Source organism: Parathielavia appendiculata (genome assembly GCF_033297405.1).
Source record: "Parathielavia appendiculata strain CBS 731.68 unplaced genomic scaffold N657scaffold_3, whole genome shotgun sequence".
Lineage (NCBI taxonomy): Eukaryota > Fungi > Ascomycota > Sordariomycetes > Sordariales > Chaetomiaceae > Parathielavia > Parathielavia appendiculata.
This window is the reverse complement of record NW_026944222.1, coordinates 1,327,538-1,345,159: the sequence shown is the minus strand read 5'-3', so window position 1 is coordinate 1,345,159 and position 17,622 is coordinate 1,327,538. Positions and strand designations below refer to the sequence as shown.

The 17,622-nt window shown below is 57.2% G+C and overlaps 5 protein-coding genes across 5 annotated transcripts; 1 reads left to right on the top strand and 4 right to left on the bottom strand.

Moving 5' to 3' along the window:
- Positions 1 to 529: 529 nt before the first annotated feature.
- On the bottom strand, positions 530 to 1,436 carry N657DRAFT_282512 (uncharacterized protein). The gene is made up of 2 exons (XM_062786618.1): positions 938 to 1,436; positions 530 to 883 (listed from the first exon to the last, which is right to left on the bottom strand). Exons 1-2 carry the CDS (start codon positions 1,338 to 1,340, stop codon positions 678 to 680), a joined length of 609 nt encoding a protein of 202 aa, XP_062649687.1. The 5' UTR covers positions 1,341 to 1,436; the 3' UTR covers positions 530 to 677.
- Positions 1,069 to 3,181, bottom strand: N657DRAFT_709146 (MFS general substrate transporter). The gene is made up of 4 exons (XM_062797414.1): positions 2,531 to 3,181; positions 2,279 to 2,449; positions 1,929 to 2,213; positions 1,069 to 1,868 (listed from the first exon to the last, which is right to left on the bottom strand). Exons 1-4 carry the CDS (start codon positions 2,978 to 2,980, stop codon positions 1,533 to 1,535), a joined length of 1,242 nt encoding a protein of 413 aa, XP_062649686.1. The 5' UTR covers positions 2,981 to 3,181; the 3' UTR covers positions 1,069 to 1,532.
- Positions 3,182 to 4,136: 955 nt separating this feature from the next.
- N657DRAFT_678944 (DUF221-domain-containing protein) lies at positions 4,137 to 6,987 on the bottom strand (the record flags this gene model as incomplete). The annotated part of the gene is made up of 5 exons (XM_062796124.1): positions 4,137 to 4,951; positions 5,004 to 5,402; positions 5,461 to 6,695; positions 6,750 to 6,876; positions 6,942 to 6,987. The coding sequence occupies 5 exons, from the start codon at positions 6,985 to 6,987 to the stop codon at positions 4,137 to 4,139; spliced, it is 2,622 nt and encodes an 873-aa protein (XP_062649685.1).
- Positions 6,988 to 7,109: 122 nt separating this feature from the next.
- Positions 7,110 to 8,114, bottom strand: N657DRAFT_282644 (uncharacterized protein). The gene has a single exon (XM_062786619.1). It carries the CDS (start codon positions 7,781 to 7,783, stop codon positions 7,232 to 7,234), a length of 552 nt encoding a protein of 183 aa, XP_062649684.1. The 5' UTR covers positions 7,784 to 8,114; the 3' UTR covers positions 7,110 to 7,231.
- Positions 8,115 to 9,105: 991 nt separating this feature from the next.
- Positions 9,106 to 15,617, top strand: N657DRAFT_662292 (uncharacterized protein). The gene is made up of 8 exons (XM_062795133.1): positions 9,106 to 9,345; positions 9,379 to 9,470; positions 9,548 to 10,344; positions 10,375 to 10,843; positions 11,859 to 13,728; positions 13,759 to 13,835; positions 13,869 to 14,137; positions 14,177 to 15,617. The coding sequence occupies exons 1-8, from the start codon at positions 9,230 to 9,232 to the stop codon at positions 15,431 to 15,433; spliced, it is 4,947 nt and encodes a 1,648-aa protein (XP_062649683.1). The 5' UTR covers positions 9,106 to 9,229; the 3' UTR covers positions 15,434 to 15,617.
- The last annotated feature ends 2,005 nt before the right edge of the window (positions 15,618 to 17,622 follow it).

Genomic DNA, 17,622 nt, shown 5'->3' with positions numbered 1-17,622 from the left:
GCAGGGTTCGGCATGGACGAGGCATCATCCATTCTTTGATCGATCGAGAGCGTTTCGGTTTATTATTATTACCTTTGCTTTATGTTTCACCTTGATGACTAAAGGCGACTGTCGTCTGTCGTGCTTGGCCTGCTTAATTCCATCCCTGCTTGGTGTGTGAGACCACGTAGCAGTGGTGAAGCGCGGGTGTGATGTTACCAGAATTAAGGGTGGCTTGGGATACCTAATGTAGGTAGCTGATGGAGGCTCGGTGAATGTTCTGGGAATGTGGAGGCGCTTGGAGTGACGGCGCGGTTAGAGGAGTGGGAGAGAAGTCACACCTATGAACGGACGAGGCTCGATTTGGGGGTGGACGCTGGCCTGACCATGGTAAGTTGTTCATCGTTTCGTCGTTTAGTTAAAGACACTAATCAATGCTGACAATCTTTCTCAGTTTCCTCATGTTCGTACAAGCCGAGCACCAGAACCGCGAGAAACCACATGCCAACCCAAACATGAGCCAACGCCATGTCATGAGCCGTAATAAACCCAGTACCAGTTCAATCTCGTGGGGTATATCCTTCCATGCCACCATGCCGTCATGCCTCTCTTCTACATCTTGTAAGTTGTTGCCTTTTTTTTTAGTTTGGTTCATGGCGAGCCAGTCGAGCTCGTCGAATCGGTCGAGATTGTCCGGGTCAGGCGTGCCATGAAGAACTCCATGTCGCGGCGGATGATCTCGGGAAACTTGGACGCCTTGGCCTCCGTGGTGGGATCATAGTCAGTGGTAGTCGACTGGACACTGCTGGTTCGGCTGTGCTGGGTCGGGAAGGGGCTCTCGTGTCCGGTTTCCTCGAGGGGAAGACTGCCCTGGTTGGGAACTCCGGCACCGAAAGACATGTTGCTGGTCAAAGTTAGCACACAAGGAAGGAGACACTGACGGCGCTATGAGGCTAACTTGCAACCTTGAGCACAGCGGGATCTGTCACTTTCAACTTTCTGATGAGTAGACGAAGACAAGTTACTGTCTTCAACCCATTGGGAGAGGCGAGCAGGTTTGCAGAGTAAACAGGAACAAGACAAGTCTCGCCAGCAGTACTTATGTCTCGACGGCCATCACCATCCAGGCATCCAACCCCCCATCTTGTGTCACTCTTGACGAAACCCCAACTAATACTTGCAGGGTTGGCGTGGGTGGAGGCACGCCATTGGACGCCTCTATGTCTGGGGACAAACATTGTTGGCTCTGGCGCATTCTTGTTCAGAACCGCTCGGTGTCTTGGAAGGGGATCCGAGAGAAGCCGAGACAGGGGCAATTGGGTCTGGTTGTTGCCCTCGTGATCAAGGCCGTGGGGAAGCATGCCGGTGCCTTGGGCGCTGCTGCATGGCTTTTTCAAATGTCCGAGCCTGCTTCAGCCCGATCAGACGTGCCAAGACTTGTTGTCAATGATGGGCTCGTCGAACTTGCTTGGGTGTTGTCCGGTATTGGACGACCATGGGGCAAGCATGGTTCCATCCCTTTGCCGAGCCACATGACATTAAGTATCCATCCGCTACTTCTCTCCAACGGAAACAACAGGAAATGCGACCAGCTCCTTGCCCTCAAGATTGGAGTCGCCAACAGGTGCGCTGCCCGGGGCATGTCCCTGCGTGCCCAGCCTCACAAACGGCAAGAACAAGAAACTTCCTGCGCTCAGCCCAATCGGAACCTGGAACGCCCTGGCGTACGGCAGCATCGGGTCTGCCATGGCCTCGGGCGTGCCAGTGGCCGACGTGAATACAGCTGTGGTGGCCCCCAACGCAATGGCTGCCCCTAGCCAGAACAGCGTGTTGAAGATGCCTCCTGCCAGGGCTTGCTGATGGGATGGCAACGACTGCATTACATACATCTACACCCAGTCCATGTCTGTGTGCAACATCTCAGTTGAGAAGGGCAGGTTCGGACTTACATTGGCGACATTGAACTGAAAGTCGGCTCCAACAACGGACAGGATCAGAGCTGGGAAAATGAAGGCCCAGTACGGGCTATCCGGTCTCATCAGGGCCATGAGCGCATTCGACGCCACGTAGGTGCTCGAACCCAGCGCAAGCACTAGCGTGTTGTTGATGCAGTGCAGGACTGATCCAGCAATGACATTGTAGATCAAGCCGGCGATGGCCTGTGTGAGAAGTTGTACTGCAGCAGTGATGGGCGACAGCCTCTGGAGTTCTTGCATGAAGAAGGCGAGCCAGAACTACGCCGCGGTGAACGAAATATACGGGGGGAGGCAGGCCAAGATAATCTGCGAAAGTCAGCGACGGGCCTCCTGAGTAGCAGCAGGCACATGTGAAGAAAGACACGTACAAACGTGAAGTTGCGATCTCTCCATAGTTGAGGAGGCATTAGGGGGTATGGATATGTTTCCCAGTAAGCAAAAACCGCGAGCAGCAGCACCCCGATGACCACCAGGATGGCAATGATGTGTGCCGTCTGCCATCGATCAGTCGGTCCGATGCCACCAGTGAGTCAGTACTTGCTTCCAAAGCAAAACCCAGAGCTTCACATGGAGACTCTCGTTATACCCGCCGTCAACAAGCCCGTGCCCAAGATGGTCAACGCCGTCCCGACAAAGTCAAATGCCTTCACAAACCTGCTCACCCTCTCGCCAAACGGCTGCTCAGCCGGAAACGCCTCGACCTTGGGCACGGTAAAGCCCGCCAGGACCGTAAACAACACCCACAGGGTAGTGATCAGCACAAACGACGCCCGCCAGTTGAACACCATCGTCGCCAATCCGCTCACAACACTCCCAAACACGAACCCCAGCGGATTCCCCGCGCTGAACGCCGAAAACGCCAGATTCTTCCTCTTGCTCGGCGTCTCATACGCGGCGCCCATGATGTCAATCGCCGGCGGCACCACCATGGCCGCACTCACCCCCAGGATCCCGCACACGACGTCCATCCAGAACGGGTCCTGCGTCCACGCCACCAGCAGAGCAAGGCCGCTGAACGAGCTCATGCCCGCGACCCAACTGGAACGCGCTGGCCGTCAGCGTCGTCGACGCCGTGATCCACGTGATTTGTCCCTGGCTCATGCCCAGGTTGTGGCCGATGAACGCCGTGATGATGGCGGTGGGGCGCCCTGGAAGAAGGAGGAGGTCGCTGTGGCGGTGGTGGCTTGGAAGACAAAGACGATCTCCTGCAGTGTGTCTTGAAGCAGGCGGGTCGGGCCCCGAAGGCTGGTGGTGGTGGTGGTTTGTTGGGGTTGGGGTTGGGCTGCAGGGTGGCTTGCGCTTCAAGTCGGCTCGGATCGGCCGTCGTCGTGGACGAGGTAGTCTCAGTGGCGTCCGGGGTGGAAGGATGGTGATGCATTGGCGCCAAGGCGGCGCCCGGGGTTGTGGGGGTCATGGCGCCGCCTCTTTCAGGTTGACCTTGTTGCAGGTCCTTGTTCCAGGGTTGAGGCGGAAGGGCTCGTGTGTGGTATTTCGTCGGCCATGTTTGGCGTGTTGTATCTCTGGATGAGATGCGTGGAAACTCGGGGCTTCGAGGACCCCCCCTGGTTTTAAAACTTGTCAATGACAGCACAGGCAACAGGTTGGTGGTGTCCCTCAGTGTAAGCCAGCGCCGTCTCCCGCTAACTCCACTCCGACGAGGCTCAGAACAGGGGTGGAGCTCGAAATTCAGCTGCCGGCATCTTGGACTGCGGTCCTTCAGCCAGAGAAGGTAGACGCTTCCTGCAGTTACCCGCCGAATAAGCATACAGGATCTCACGCATCGTCAACATATTCATCGTCTGAAGTCCCGGTTGTCCGGCCGAGGTATCGTACTGCCAGAATGGCAGTCAGTGGCGACGTCGTCCTCATCCAGCTCGTGCTGAACATATAATCAAAAGCGGGGAGTAACCGCTCTGGGCACGCGTGTGCGCCTTGATCTCGCCGCTATTGCAATAACAACAGACGTGTCTAATCCATGAATGAAAATTACCACCCCTCAAAGGGCTTAGAGAACGGTATCTCAAAACAAACTCGGCAAACCCCGTTCTCCATATGCTCGGGTATCAGTGCAAAAATCATCCTTTCTCGTCGACATTCCACCCCATTACCATGCTCCACTCACCTTCAGGCTCACCCCAACAACCCATGTTCTGTCATCTCGCAATGACGACTTCCCTAAACCTAATAGTAAACCTTCTCCTCCCAAACAGGTGGCCTGCTCCTCTCATGATCCCACACCAGCTTCCCATTCTCATCCAACTCGCACCCCTCGTCGGTAATCGGAATGACCTTGCTAGTGTGCGCCACCTCCTGCTTCGACACCCCCGCCGCATCCGCAGGAATCCATAGCAGCGGCGTCTGGCTCGTCACCGAGGGTGGGTGATAGGCGTTATTAACAACATCATCCGAGTACTGCCCGACCTCGACGCCGCGCGGCACCAGGTTGCGCAGCGTCGCATAGTCCGCATAAATCCACGGCTTGAGGAACCGCGTGAGGATGTTGCCCGCCTTGCCCGTGACCTTGCTGGCCTCGCGCGCGTGCGAGACGGCAGCCTCGGTGTGGTCGATCTGCCCGTCGCCGTCGAGGTCGTGGTGGGCTACCGCGGCGGACGAGGCGGCGGCGTGCGCACCCTTCTCCATGTCGAGGAGCCGGACGCTTTCCTCTTCGGCGAGCAGGGTCAGTGGCAGGTTGTAGAGCAGCGGGTCGAGGGCCGAGTTGAGCGAGAGATGGAAGAGGACGGTGAAGACAAGGCAGACGATCATGAGCGCCAGGGGCCCGATGGCGACCGACGCGGCAAAGAGGCCGACCATGCAGATCTCGGCGAGGTACAGGCCCGTGAAGAGCTGCTTGATGGCCGTGGGGTAGATCAGGCCGCGCGTATCGATGCGCGTGTCGGTCACGAAGAAGACGTTGTAGCGCCAGGCGAAGTAGAAGAGGAACATGGCGATGGTGGCCCAGCCCAGCATCAGCGGGGCGATGCAGGAATAGGTGATGGCTAGCGACGGTCAATATGATGTCTGAGCGGCTATCGAGGGGAAGACACTCACCAATGATCACAATGTTGGTATACACCGGCATGGTGCTGCCCCACGAGATGGCGCTCAGGTTGGACCATTTCGTGTAGAGGGCGCGAGGGGTGTTGGCCAGGAACTTGTACAGCAGAGTGAAAATGACAAAGCCAAACACCTGGGTCAGCACGCTGGTGGCGATGGTCAGGCCCTGGACGATGAAATAGGATATGTAGAGGTTGGACGCCTTGGGCAGGTTGCTGGATAAGATGGACGGGATGCTGGTCGGTGAATCAACGATCTGCTTGGCAACAGCCGTGGCAGACGAGGCCAGAGTCGCGACCAGGAAGACCTGAATAACCTGGAAGGCGAAATAGGCTTGTTGCGTGAACAGCTCGACTCTCGAAACGGACGGCTCTCCAGCAAACTTTGCGCACACTGTCGGCTGTTAGCTTTGGGTTCACCCAAAACAGGGCAGGAGGCTTGGATTGCGTACAGCGAATCACAATGGGGACCAGCGACATCAGAACTGCAAGCATAACTGAGGGCAACAGGCCGGTGACGACACCGAGAATAACAGGCGGGATCTGCTTGATCCAGGTGAGGAAGCTGATAGTGGCGAGGTAGTTGATGTTGCTGATGAGACCGACGAAGGCGACAGGAATGGCCCAGAACAGAATCATGGCGGTGATGAAAGCCAGCACGGCGTAGCGACGGATGACCTTTTGCCACCAAGGGATGGCGAGGGACTTCCAGACAATCTCATCAGGCCGAATACCGACATAGCGGGGCGTCATGTGGAAGCCCTGGTGATGTGCGAGGATCTGGGCGGCGCCCTCGGCATCAGCCTGGGTTCTGAATTCGATGAAGACGCCAGGAATCCTCTTGTAGCCTCCGTCGCGGTACTTGGCCTGAGCAGCGTCAACCTTGGGGATGAGGCGCTCAAGCTCGGCGCGGCACCAGTTGATGGTGTCGACTTTTCGGCCGATCAGGCCCAGGGGTCCGAGACGATGGGTGGGGCGCTTCTTGTTGGGGACCCAGCGGGCGGCGATGCTGCCAGACTCGGCGTCACCGACGATGGGCGCCTTGTCGGCCTCGTCGGCAGACGCGCCCTTCTTGATGGCCTCCTGGCGTGCCTTGTTGGCGAGCTTGATCAGCTTGACCTCGGCCTTCTCGAGGCGCATGGCAACCTTGTCGCGCTCCTCGACCAGCTTGTCGACCTCGTCCGTGTTGCTCGTAATCCAGATGTTCTTGACCGAGGCGCCAAAGACCTTGCGCAAGCTCGCCTCGTCCAGATAAGGGTCGGGCACCGAGGTGAACAGCACGGTGCGGGACGAGATGCGTTCGGAGTAGAAGGGGCTCAGCAGGAAGGCCTGGCGCAGGTTGATGTAGAAGATGCACTCGCGCATGATCATGTACATGACGAAACCGAAGTAGACCCAGGCGACAAAGACGTGGGCGTAGTAGCGGTTGCTCTCGGTCTGCTGGTTGACGTTGGCGTACGACAATACATCGAGCTGGGACTGGCCGCCACCGCCGGTAGCATTCACAGGGAACAGGACGGGCCAGGTGATGCAGGCGCCGACGAAGCACAGGACCAGGGCCATGCGCAGGTAACGGATGTAGAGGTAGGCATCGAGGGACTGGTGCTGAAGCGCGTAAATGTCGGGGATCCTCCAGTAGCCCCCTACCCAGTTAAAGAAGCCACTGGGAAGCGGAGGCGAGCGCTCGCTGCGGCATGTCAGCAGTTGATCTGGACGAGCGACGCAGAGCGGCGCGGCCTACTTCTCCCGCAAGCTCCCGAGATAGGTCCGAGGAGCATAGTAGCGTCTCTGGCTTCTTCTTAGGACTAGGAAGACGGTGAGGTATACTGCAGAGACTACGGCGACCGGGGCGAGGGTCGCCAGCATGCCTGCATGTGCCTGTCAGCTTCCCGCGAAACGGTGCTTGTCATGCAAGCTTGGGCAGGGCACTCACCCGACAGCGAGTTCGACTGGGGCTCTTCATTGTCGTTGCTGCTCATATTGGCGGTGGTGCAGAGTCACTCTGCGAGTCGCAGGCAGAAGGCTGCTTGCGTCAACTCTCGGGTGAAATTATAGCGGTGGCGATGACCGCCTCGGCGACGACGATATTGGGAACACAGCTTCCTCTAGAAACTCGCTTGTGCTCCCGTCCGGCAAGGCGTCTCTTGAAACTGGCGTGTCAGATTATGAAAGGACAGGAAACAGAATGAACAGGCGCGACAGCGGCCAGTGTTAATTACTCTGCTAAATCGACCAGACAGGGGCCAAAGCGCTTGTTGCGGCCGCCGGCCAAACCAACAAAAGGGGTGTGTTCGTCTGAGACAAGGAGATGACGGTGGTGTTGAATGGCCAGGGAGGATCCAGTTTAGTGGGGCTCAAGGCTTGGTACGCGGCTTGGGGAATGGCGATCAAGAGGACGGCATGGGACGCCAAGTCGTTCAAAGTGCAAAGCCAAAAAGATGGATGCGGCAAGTTTGAGACAAAGAGTGGCAACTGAACAAAGATCTGTCTTTTAAAGATACACGACCGCCATTGCAACTTTTCTTCGACTCGCCGCTGTCTGACCCAAGGCCCAGCTTTGTGCTCCTTGGCTGACATTCTCGATTCGTGCATGGTTGATGGGCTCAATGAGAATGACGCAAAAGCTGTGGCCGGGCAGGGCAGCTGCGGCGAACCTGGAATGGCTTTTGTGGGGCATGCAAATTTCAAGTTCACCAGCTGGGCCAGGTCACGGCAGTCGCGATGCAACGCTGCGACGGGAATCTCCTCTCCAGAGCGGGTCGTTTTCACTTCCATTTCAACACTCCCTCGAGACTCCGTACGGAGTACAGAGCGCAACCTCTTGTTTCTGGTCTATCTCTTCACCGGACCTGGAAACTGCTCGCCTTGGCTGCAGTCAATGTCTCAAGCCCGACGCAAGACAGCTCAGCAGCAGTGGGCATTGGTCCGTGCCATTTCGTCGTTCTGCGGTACGATCATGAGCCGGCCTCTGATCTGCGGTGGTCTTGTCCATTCTGTAGATCTCAACCACACGGCGGACTCTCGCGCCCCGCAAGCGTCCCACTTGCCAATTTGCGGGAGACTCAGAAATATGATTTGCAAACTTAATCGTACAGGACAGCACACTATGTTAATAAGGTTGCAATGATCACCACGGGCAGCAACCACCAACTGGACGAGTGGCCGACCAAACTTCCTCTCCCTCTCGCTGAACACCAGCTCCATTTTTGTTGGATGCTTTTGGGGAGCAGCTTTGCCAGTCCAGCTGACTGTGCGTCACCCTTCTTGAGCCCTGTCATCATCCTGCAGCAGTGTAGCAGGCCTTCCCCAGTCTGGCAATTGACCCCTGCTCTCAGAGCGAGCTTCTTCTGTCACTCCAAGCCCACGGGTTTCAGCTGTTCAAGCATTGCCGATCCAATTGAGCTGATTGCTCTCGTGACACCGCTTCGCAGCTGTCATTGACTGTTAAACAGATCGACTTGTATCAGAGCATGACAACGGCGGTCTTTCACGGCATGTTACACCAGATCGACGACACTGGAATGTACGTCCGTACGGATGAGCCTGACCTTTCCTTTTCCTTCTCTTTCTCTCATTTTTCCAACCCATCTTTTTCTGTCCACAACATCAGGTATTGGAACATCCTTCTCTCCTTGTATCTCCTTTTTATTCCTTTTTTTCCCACCTTCTTTATTCCTTATAAATTTCCCCTTCTCTTCAACTAGATAACGGTTATATATCTTGGCCGACGCCCAAAGGCCCTCTAACTGGCTCGAGAGACCGTACATACCGCTACACCAACAATACATCTGAGTTGGTGGCAGTGGTGCTGTGAGCGCGTGCGTGTTCAAGTAGTTATGTGACAACCTGGCATGTGGCAGAAGCATAGAGCGACCCGGGTCTTCCAGCAACATCTTCCCTGAGGCATTTCCAACGCACGACTTAGCCTTTCCGTGGTGGCAGTTTGGCTCGAATTCACCTCGGCCGCCCGATGTGTTCCGTTTCCGTGGACGGGGCGGAGGTGTCTGCCTTTGTTCGGGTCGTAGACTTGACAAAAGACCACACACAGTGGCTTGAGGCTTGGTGCTGCATACGGCTGGACTGGCATGTTTGTAACAATGAGACATTTCCGATATGAAGGCGCAACAGGACGCTGGCCACAACGCTTCTCTGCAGAACACAGTTCCTCATCGTCAAATCAACTCCGCGAGTACCTACACTTGACACCACTTACTCACCGACATGGACACCGCTCGGAGACATAGGCTGACGCATCTGGCGGACCATGAGGACGACGAGCACGCCGGGCAGCGGGGTTACATAAGGGCCACCGACTTTGCGCTGCCCTACGTCTCGCGGTGATCGCGGCTCTATGACGCCGAGGTCGAAAGCGACCTCCTCCGCCATGTCAACTGCGGCTACCTTTCGACTTGCGGGGTGCCACCCACCTTGTTGGCCCTCAAGCAACGCGCCCAATCGCTTTGTATCCTCATCCACGCGCTGAACCCGACCCTCGATTCGGCCGAGATTGGCGGCGGCAGCTCAGCAGAAAGGGGCAAGGGCTTGGGAAGTACGAACTCAACGACGCCTTCGACTTTCTCGACGACCTGACGGTCCCCTACACCAATGACGACCTTAGCCACCACAAGCCCCTGGTGGCGCTGGTCAACGAGGCCCGCGGCCGGCACGAAGCCCTCGGCACGACGTACCACTGCTCCCTCGCCGAGCACAAGCCCCGCGAAAAGGGCGAGAAGCAAAAGCTCTACGCCAACCACCACAACCTCATCATGCACGCCAACGCCTGTTTGGAGCGCCTCGACCACGAGTTCAGCAGCACCGGCGGCCTGATGAGCCTGCTCCCCGCCCCAACGCCGACTCCCCCAATCCTGACCACCACCACCACCACTAGCACCACCACCACTAGCACCACCACCCCCCAAAACGAACCAAACGCCAACTCAGACCTCGACAACGCGCGCAACAGCCTCCTCGGCCAATGGCTGCACTTCACGCAGTCCCTCGTGGCCCGCATGCACCACCTGGAGCACGCCTACGGCAACGCGCTTGACGCGCTCGCCGGCGAGGCGGCCGTGCCACACCAGCACCTCTCCTCGCTCGGCCCGGACGCCCGGTCGACGGGGCGCGAGATCTCCTTCCCGCAGGACCGCTGGGTGCTGGTCAACGCCGGGGACGATGTCTTCTCGTACGTGCACCAGGTCCTGGACAAGCAGGAGGCGGTCGTGCAGGCCCGCGAGAGGGTGTTTAGGCGGAACGGGACTGTGGGCGACAGGGTGTGGGTGAGTAGTGATAATCCCGGGGAAGGGGAGTATGCGCGCGGGGTGGTGGCGGTGAATATTGTGACGCGGTATTATCGCATTGCTGGGTAGGGGCCGAATAGTACGCTGTTTGTGCTGCCGGCGTGGGAGCGGCATCCCGGCGTGGCGTATACCCGGCAGGTGGAGCTGCGACCGACGGTGGTGGCGTTGGTGCAGCCGCGGTTTCCGGCGCCGGTTAGTGAGCTTGAGAAGAGGTTCATGGCGCGGATCAATGCGGCGCAGAAGACCGAGATGGAGAATCTGCGGATGCAGGATGAGGTGAACGAGGTTAAGGGGTTGGATGCGGTCTTGAAGAGTGAGAATGAGATGCTGGCCAAGACGAGGGACGCCTTGATGTTTGCGGCGGGTAATGGTGATGGGCTGCAATGGGCTGAGAAGGTGCAGGAACAACGGGAGAGGGCGGGCAAGGCGGAGAGGGCAGCGAAGGAGGCTAGGAGGGAGAGAGATGAGGTGTTGAAGAAGAAAGAGAGCCTGCAGGAGGAACTGGAAGAGTTACGACTGGATCTGGCGAAGCTCAAGGGTAGGGAGCGTAGGGGGTGATGTCATGACGGATGCCATCTGTTTCTGTTTCAATCGTTTCTATGGTTTCGTGTTGCTCTATTGGAGGACTCCGTATGGTTGGTGGTGTGCGAAGGGAGCTTGTGGTAGACGAAAATCGATGGGGTATCATCAGTATCATCATTTTGCGTTCGCTGTCGTTTACTTTAGTACCTGTCGTGGCTTCGAAGTCGCCGATTCGACTAGCCGCCCAGGGGGGGTTGGAACGAATATGTCAAATCTATCTGCAGATTCCCTCGCCACAGTCTTCTGGTACGTGACCTTCTCATCCCTTCCGCGATGGCGCAAGTTCGGGTTTTTATGTGTGACCTGTGCCCCGGTTGCTGTAGCAACTGTTACCGGAGCGAAAAGTCCGTCATCCAACGATCAGAATTGACAAATCTGGACAAGCTCCGATACAGGTCTGCAGATTGCAGCTGATAGGAGAAAGCTGTCCAATAACGAGTGTCTTTTTTGCCATTCATCGAAGGCATCTTTGCAGCCCACAGATGCAACCGAGAGTCTGGGGATGCGTCGTGTGGAGGGGAGCCTGTTTGTTGACATTCCATTGATGACCCCTCAGTGTATGCATTGTGGCCATCCCGCTTGTCCCATTTTCTCCCTCTTGCGAACCGTGCACTGCTTCAATCCGCCCAGTCGATTTGGTGCCAGATCATTTCACATCTGTTGGGGACCGCGATGATGTCTTGATTTATCCTTATTGTTGTTGTTGCTGTTGTGCTTAATCCACAGGCTCGACACTATCGTGTCACCGCAGGGTTAGTCTGACAAGTCCCCTGCGGTGGAATTCTAGATACGAAAAAAAAAAGTATTCCCAAGAGCGACACCCTGTCATCCCCACGGTCAGACTCTTTACGGACACGGCGATCAGGACGACGAGAATGCGGAGCTTAGCGCGGCGATCCGACCCGTTACGCCAACCATGTTCCATTCCTCTGTTTCATCCACCGACAAACCAACAATGCAGATATGCGCAGCGGGGGAGGCTCACCTACTCAGGGCCGGTCCTGGGTCGACGCCGATCAGGGTCCACGCCGCTACCCGGCTGCGGCCTGCTCATCGGCGGGCTGCATCTGGCCGGACCGTGCTTGCATTTGCGGCGCTTAGCATGGTAGCACCGACATCTGCCGTACTAACGCTGCCGTACACCCCTACTACCATCCTCCTACCTCCTGATGCTGCCGCCGGCAGCGGCATGGCCTACATCTTCAACCCGAGCGGCGCCAGCCCAAACGCAGTCGACTTCCTCTCCATCAATATCTCCTCCCTGCACGCTTCCTCTCTTCAGCCAACCAAGATCACCCCTGACCTCCCATTTCTCAATTATAACGCCGGCAACTGCACCACCTTTGCCCCGTCTATTCTCCGCAATGGCACCATCACCGTCTTCGCGGGTGGCTGCTTCGCCGGCTCAGCCTCCTCACTCTGGACCTACGCCCCTGACGCTCACACATCAGACGCCCAATGGACCCGCCACGAAATAATCCCGTCCACGGCATGGGACAACGCACAAAGCGGGCCCTACCACCTCGGCGGCATGATCAACTTCTCCCCACAGCTCAGCCCCGTCCTTTCGAAACCTACGCTCTACCTGTACGGCGGCATGTGCCCCTTCCCCAACTCCTCAACCGACACCTGGCAGACAGAAGCAACCTACTCCAACCGCATGCTTCGCTTGGCCCCAACCACCTCTTCCACCAGTCACATCCTAGACTACGCCACACCCAAAGGCCAACAACCCCCGGTCGCCGAAGCAGGCTTCACCCTCACCGAACTCACCCCGTCCCTGACCAACCGCACGTCTGACAACGGCGGGGTGGGACGACCGCTCGTCACGCAGCAGACGAGTCACGTCCTGCTCGGCGGCCACACGCAGAGCGCCTTTGTCAACATGAGCACCGCCGCCGTCTGGTCACTGCCCGAGGAGACGTGGAGTTTTGTCGCCATTGCTGCGCCGCCGCCTCCTGGTAGCCGCACTGATCTTGCCGCTGCTCGTCGGGCTGCTGCGAGCGTGGATAGCCGGTCTGGGCATACGGCTGTGCTCAGCGAGGACGGGACGAGGTTGGTGGTGTATGGCGGGTGGGTTGGGGATGTGAGAACCGCAGCGCAGCCGCAGCTGGCTGTGGTTCGAGTGGGCGTGGGACTGGAAGATTGGGAGTGGGAAGTTCCAGAACAGCAGGAGCTGAGTGAACGACCGGGTGTGTATGGACACGGGGCGGTGGTGCTGCCGGGAAATGTGATGATGGTGTACGGCGGCTTTGAGATTTCGGCTGAGGGTGGGGAAGTCAAGAGGCGGCAGGTGGCGGCAGGTGGAAACATGTTTTACAATATTACCAGCATGACCTGGTCGGACGAGTATGTCAGCCCGCTGCGAGGGGGAAGCGGAGGGGACAGTGGGGACGGTAGCACCGGGGGCGGTAGTACCGGCGGGGGAGGCGGCAATGATGGCGGTGACTCTTCAGGGGTAACTGATGACGGCGCTAGCGACAACCCAGATGACTCGTCACGGAAGAAGCAGATTGGTCTGGGGATAGGACTCGGCGTGGGCCTCCTTGTCGTGGCTATTCTCGGCGCCTTCGGGTTCCTCTGGTTCCGCCGGCGCCAGAGACGCCGCGCAGCGCGACACAAGACAATCCGGGACTTGGCCCAGGGTGTCAACGGCTCGCTGCCTCGCGGCATCGGCGAAGACGACGAGATGCTCGAGCGAGATCACGGCTTGGGCATATTCCCGTGGACTGCTGCCGCGGCGCGCGAGTGGTATACGGGTGGTCATGACCCTTACACGCAAGGGCAGCGCTCGCTGGGCTACGAGACTCTCCGCGGAGGCTCAAGGGCTGGTCCCTCACTGTACATGCCGCCGCCGCCATCAGCATCCAGCTTCAACAACCGGCCAAGAGGCGCCAAGGGGTTGCACCAGCCGAGCACCAGCACCTACGACTTCATGCCACTTACCCGTGCCCCAAATCGCATCGAACCTATCTACGAAGCCGACGAAGACGAAGACGGTGACCTCGGCAAAGGCTACCCCCTGAGACCGGACAAAATAGAACGCGAAGATGACCCATTCGTTACACCTACCCTTCACACCCCAACCGGAGGCTTGTTCTCGCCGCCAAGCAACCACACCAGCCCGCGAAACTCTTCTCCAACTCTCCCCCCGGCCGCAGAACACCCGTCTCAAGGTGCGGGTGGAGGAGGTGGCGAAGGCCAAGAACAGGACCCAGACGTACAAGGCTGGGTCTCAGATGTTGAGGCAGTCACCCCATCTAAGATCCCCACCTTCAGGCCCTTCCAGCGGCAGAAGCCGGGAACCACGGCAACAGCAACAGTGACAGGAACAGGCCAAGGCGCAACAGGCCGCGTCTCCCCGGTGCGCCGGGGCCCAGGCTCCACCAAATCGGCGCGGCATTCCCTTGTCTCGGCACCCACCGAATCTTCGGGTTCAACCGATGACGGCCGCACAGCCAGCAACCTCTCGGAGCGGAGCGACTTCAGTTTCGTGCGCGGCTCGGCGGCCGAGGATAGAGTCCTCCTCTCGCGGCTGCGCACCACTCTGGCCACCACTTCCACTGCCAATAACGAAAGGGCGGGAAGCAGCAGCGGAAGCTCCTTCTCCGGCAACAGCTACAGCACGGCGCGTTCCAACCTGAACTTTGCCGCACTACAAGCCGAGGGCCCTAGCCTGCTACTCGGGGGCTCTCCGTCCGGCAGCCCAACCACCAGCAAATTCAGAGCCAGCGCAGCAAAGGACGTGCATTATGAGGAAGAGGATGAGGATGACTACGTCCAAGTGCCGGGTAGCCCGAGCAAGAGCAAGCCCCGCCGGAGCTGGTTCGGCAGCCTGAAGCGCGTCTTCAGCGGCGGGACAACGCCCGAATCGGGGAGCCACGCGAGCGGGGAGAGTCCCACGCGGGAGGGGTTGCTTTGGAGCTCTGATTACGACGGTGGACGGCTGTACGGTGCGGGCCTGCGGGGTCGGAGACAGCATCAGCAGCAGCAAGGAAGGAAGGAGTGGTTAGGCGAGGGCGGTGGCGGTGGCGGAGAGGAGGAGGAGGAGTGGGATCTGGACCTGGAGCGGGCGGCCGAGCAGCGGACGGTGCAGATCATGTTTACCGTGCCGAAGGAGCCGTTGAGGGTAGTGAATGCCGAGGTGGAGAGGGAGGAGAGCGTGTTGATTGTTGATCCGGACGACGAGGAGGAGGAGAACAGACAGGGTGGTAGCAGTCACCGGGACGATCACAACATGTCATCTGCGGTGAGAGATGGGGTTTCAAATCAGGAGGATGCTCTCTTGACCCCTCCTCGGCCGGAAACTGCGGCTGAAGACGGAGGGAAAGCTGTAAAGAAGCTTACAACTGCCACGCTGGAGCCGCCTGGGGGGTTATCGCCCTCTTCATCGCTGCGGGCTTCCTCCATCACGTCGGCCACGCTGCACACCGCTGAGACAGTGCGGCTGGAGCGGCCGAAGACGCGGGTCCTGGAAATAGTGGAGAGCATAGAGTCTCGGAGTTGGGAGAGCAGTCCGGCCGGGAGCCCGGTGAGGGGCTCATGAGTTCATCTGATCCGGGCTGAGCTTGGGCTGGCCGATTGATGTATGTTCCGTGTTTAGATTTTCGGGAGTCAGGAGCACGACTCGCAAGGAATCGAAGCTCAGATCGAAAGCAACCGCTCATCGCTTCCTAGTTCGTATGGCCGGCAACTTGACAATCTAACGACGGTCTGGATGTACGCGCTTGCCGAAGCCAACAATTGGAAACCATCCATGCCTGCGAGCTCTTTCTTGGGCTCCTTTACCTCCCTCTCTGAGCGCATATGCATTTTTGTGGGGAGCTGAAGTCGAGGTCTCCTGATACCAGGGCCAATCAAACCCCAGCGCTGCTTGTGTATGACTCGTGTGAGTAGGTAGTCCTGCAGGTGCCTCAATCTTTTCTGGTGCTCAACGCATCCCAACGTCTTCAATACCGTCATGGTCAACTCCGAATCGAGACGGGGAGCATTGAAGGGATTTAAGTAAATGGCTTAACATATCACTTTCTGGCCCCAAACCCGAGTCGCTTGGGAACTTGAAACTTGAATCCCAACATGAAGTACTGGCGGTTGCGCTCTAACCACGGCAGATCTCTACCAGTCCTAACCTCCTACATGTGCAAGCATTTTATTTTCAAAAGCCAGCGAGAGTGATGAGTGCCATGTCTTGGCGATCTAGGTGTACCCGGCCCCGTTCTGGTGGGCCAATATATATATGCCTGCTTGATCATTCTGGTGATTCTTCATAGTTAATACTCGCAGCGCCACGGCAGTGACGTAATCATTTCCAAAGCATTGAGGGCGACTAGGCACAGTTGGCAGACTCGAGTCAAATTGGTCAAGTTCAAACACTATAAAACGGAGAGGATATCAAGGAATAACGTATATTATCAGCGAGCGGACCACTCTAGCAATTTTTGGTAGAGGTGCATACAATAAGACGTTAGAGAATTGCTAGTGCGATCTAACAATTTTATAATGTCCCATGGTGTATGTTCCACCAAAAATTGCTAGAGTGATCCGCTCGCTGATAATATTTATTCATGACTTTATTTGTCTTAGCTGAAGCTCATGACATTCAATCGCTTTTGAACAAAGCCAAGAGTCTGACTAGAAGATAGTCACCCTACTACAGTCGCCGCCGTAACTAGCTAAGTTACCCCTAGATGTGGTCATGAATCACAATTTTGGTCCAAATCTCATAAACATAGGCCCATAAGCGGGATCGTCTATCAGGATTTTCCGACTTAGATCAATGAAATTGAGGGATATCATACCTATGGACATACCCATGACCGGCTTTCACATCGTTTGGACCGAACCTGGGCGGAGGGTGATGTTTGTACTCAACTGTAAATTCTATGTGGCAGCATCAGATGGTTGGAGTTATGTTCCGGGACGTTTGGTTTTGATTTTCGGGTCGTCGCGCGCCGGCGCGTAGTGGTCCCAAATATCTCGTGTAAATTGATTGTCGGCACAACACAGGAGCTGTGGTTGTGTAGCTTGAAGTACGTGACTGCTTTTGTAGAATGTTTATCCACGGATTTCGTTCCTGCATGTCTGAGATTTCGAGAAGTGGTGCTTGCAAGCCACGATGTCAAATTTGTTTCCCATGTTGATGGCGTGTCCAGATCCAATAGGTGTTCCGTCGACCCGGAGAAACCAGAGCAGTGTACATGGTGTATCAGAATATGCACGACCCCTGGGAGGCGTCCGTCACCTCCGGGCCGCAGCCCGGCAGCCGGGCGATCCTCATCTCTGCCCTGTCCGTGAACCAATCCGGGCCGCCAGGCGAAGAAGCGGGAGGACAGGCGGTCGGCAACGCTAAGGCCGTGTAATTTAACCCATCCAACGTTTTCGAGTTCATGTCTTGCTACCACGTCGGAGCAGGGCAATTGAGATTCATCACCTCCTGTCGATCTGCCAGCAGATGCATTTTCTTGGGAGAGTGGAGTGTGTGACAGTTGACTGGAACCTGTTTCACCTTGGGCGATTTGTGGACTGTTGTGGGGTGTATTGCACTGTGTATTCGCCAGAGGACAAGAGGGACAACTGTGTAGTTTAACGTTTCTTAGCGGTAATGTATACCGCTTGAAAACCGTGTGTTGGATGCTGTTGACTATTCGTCTTCGTGGCAGCTGACGGCTTTATCTCCTCCTCTACCGTCATTGTCTCGGAACACGAGAAAAGCAGCATGTGCCCCTCTGTTGCTGC

Coding starts and splice junctions, on each gene's coding strand:
- N657DRAFT_282512 (XM_062786618.1), bottom strand. CDS start 1,340: ATGCTTCCCCACGGCCTTGATCACGAGGGCAACAACCAGACCCAATTG. Junction 884..937: donor CGCTGTGCTCAAGGTTGCAA/GTTAGCCTCATA, acceptor AACTTTGACCAG/CAACATGTCTTTCGGTGCCG.
- N657DRAFT_662292 (XM_062795133.1), top strand. CDS start 9,230: ATGGACACCGCTCGGAGACATAGGCTGACGCATCTGGCGGACCATGAG. Junction 13,729..13,758: donor TCAAGGGCTGGTCCCTCACT/GTACATGCCGCC, acceptor ATCAGCATCCAG/CTTCAACAACCGGCCAAGAG. Junction 14,138..14,176: donor GGGTCTCAGATGTTGAGGCA/GTCACCCCATCT, acceptor AGGCCCTTCCAG/CGGCAGAAGCCGGGAACCAC.
- N657DRAFT_282644 (XM_062786619.1), bottom strand. CDS start 7,783: ATGGAAGTGAAAACGACCCGCTCTGGAGAGGAGATTCCCGTCGCAGCG.
- N657DRAFT_709146 (XM_062797414.1), bottom strand. CDS start 2,980: ATGAGCTCGTTCAGCGGCCTTGCTCTGCTGGTGGCGTGGACGCAGGAC. Junction 2,450..2,530: donor TGACGGCGGGTATAACGAGA/GTCTCCATGTGA, acceptor GATCGATGGCAG/ACGGCACACATCATTGCCAT. Junction 1,869..1,928: donor TTCAGTTCAATGTCGCCAAT/GTAAGTCCGAAC, acceptor GACTGGGTGTAG/ATGTATGTAATGCAGTCGTT.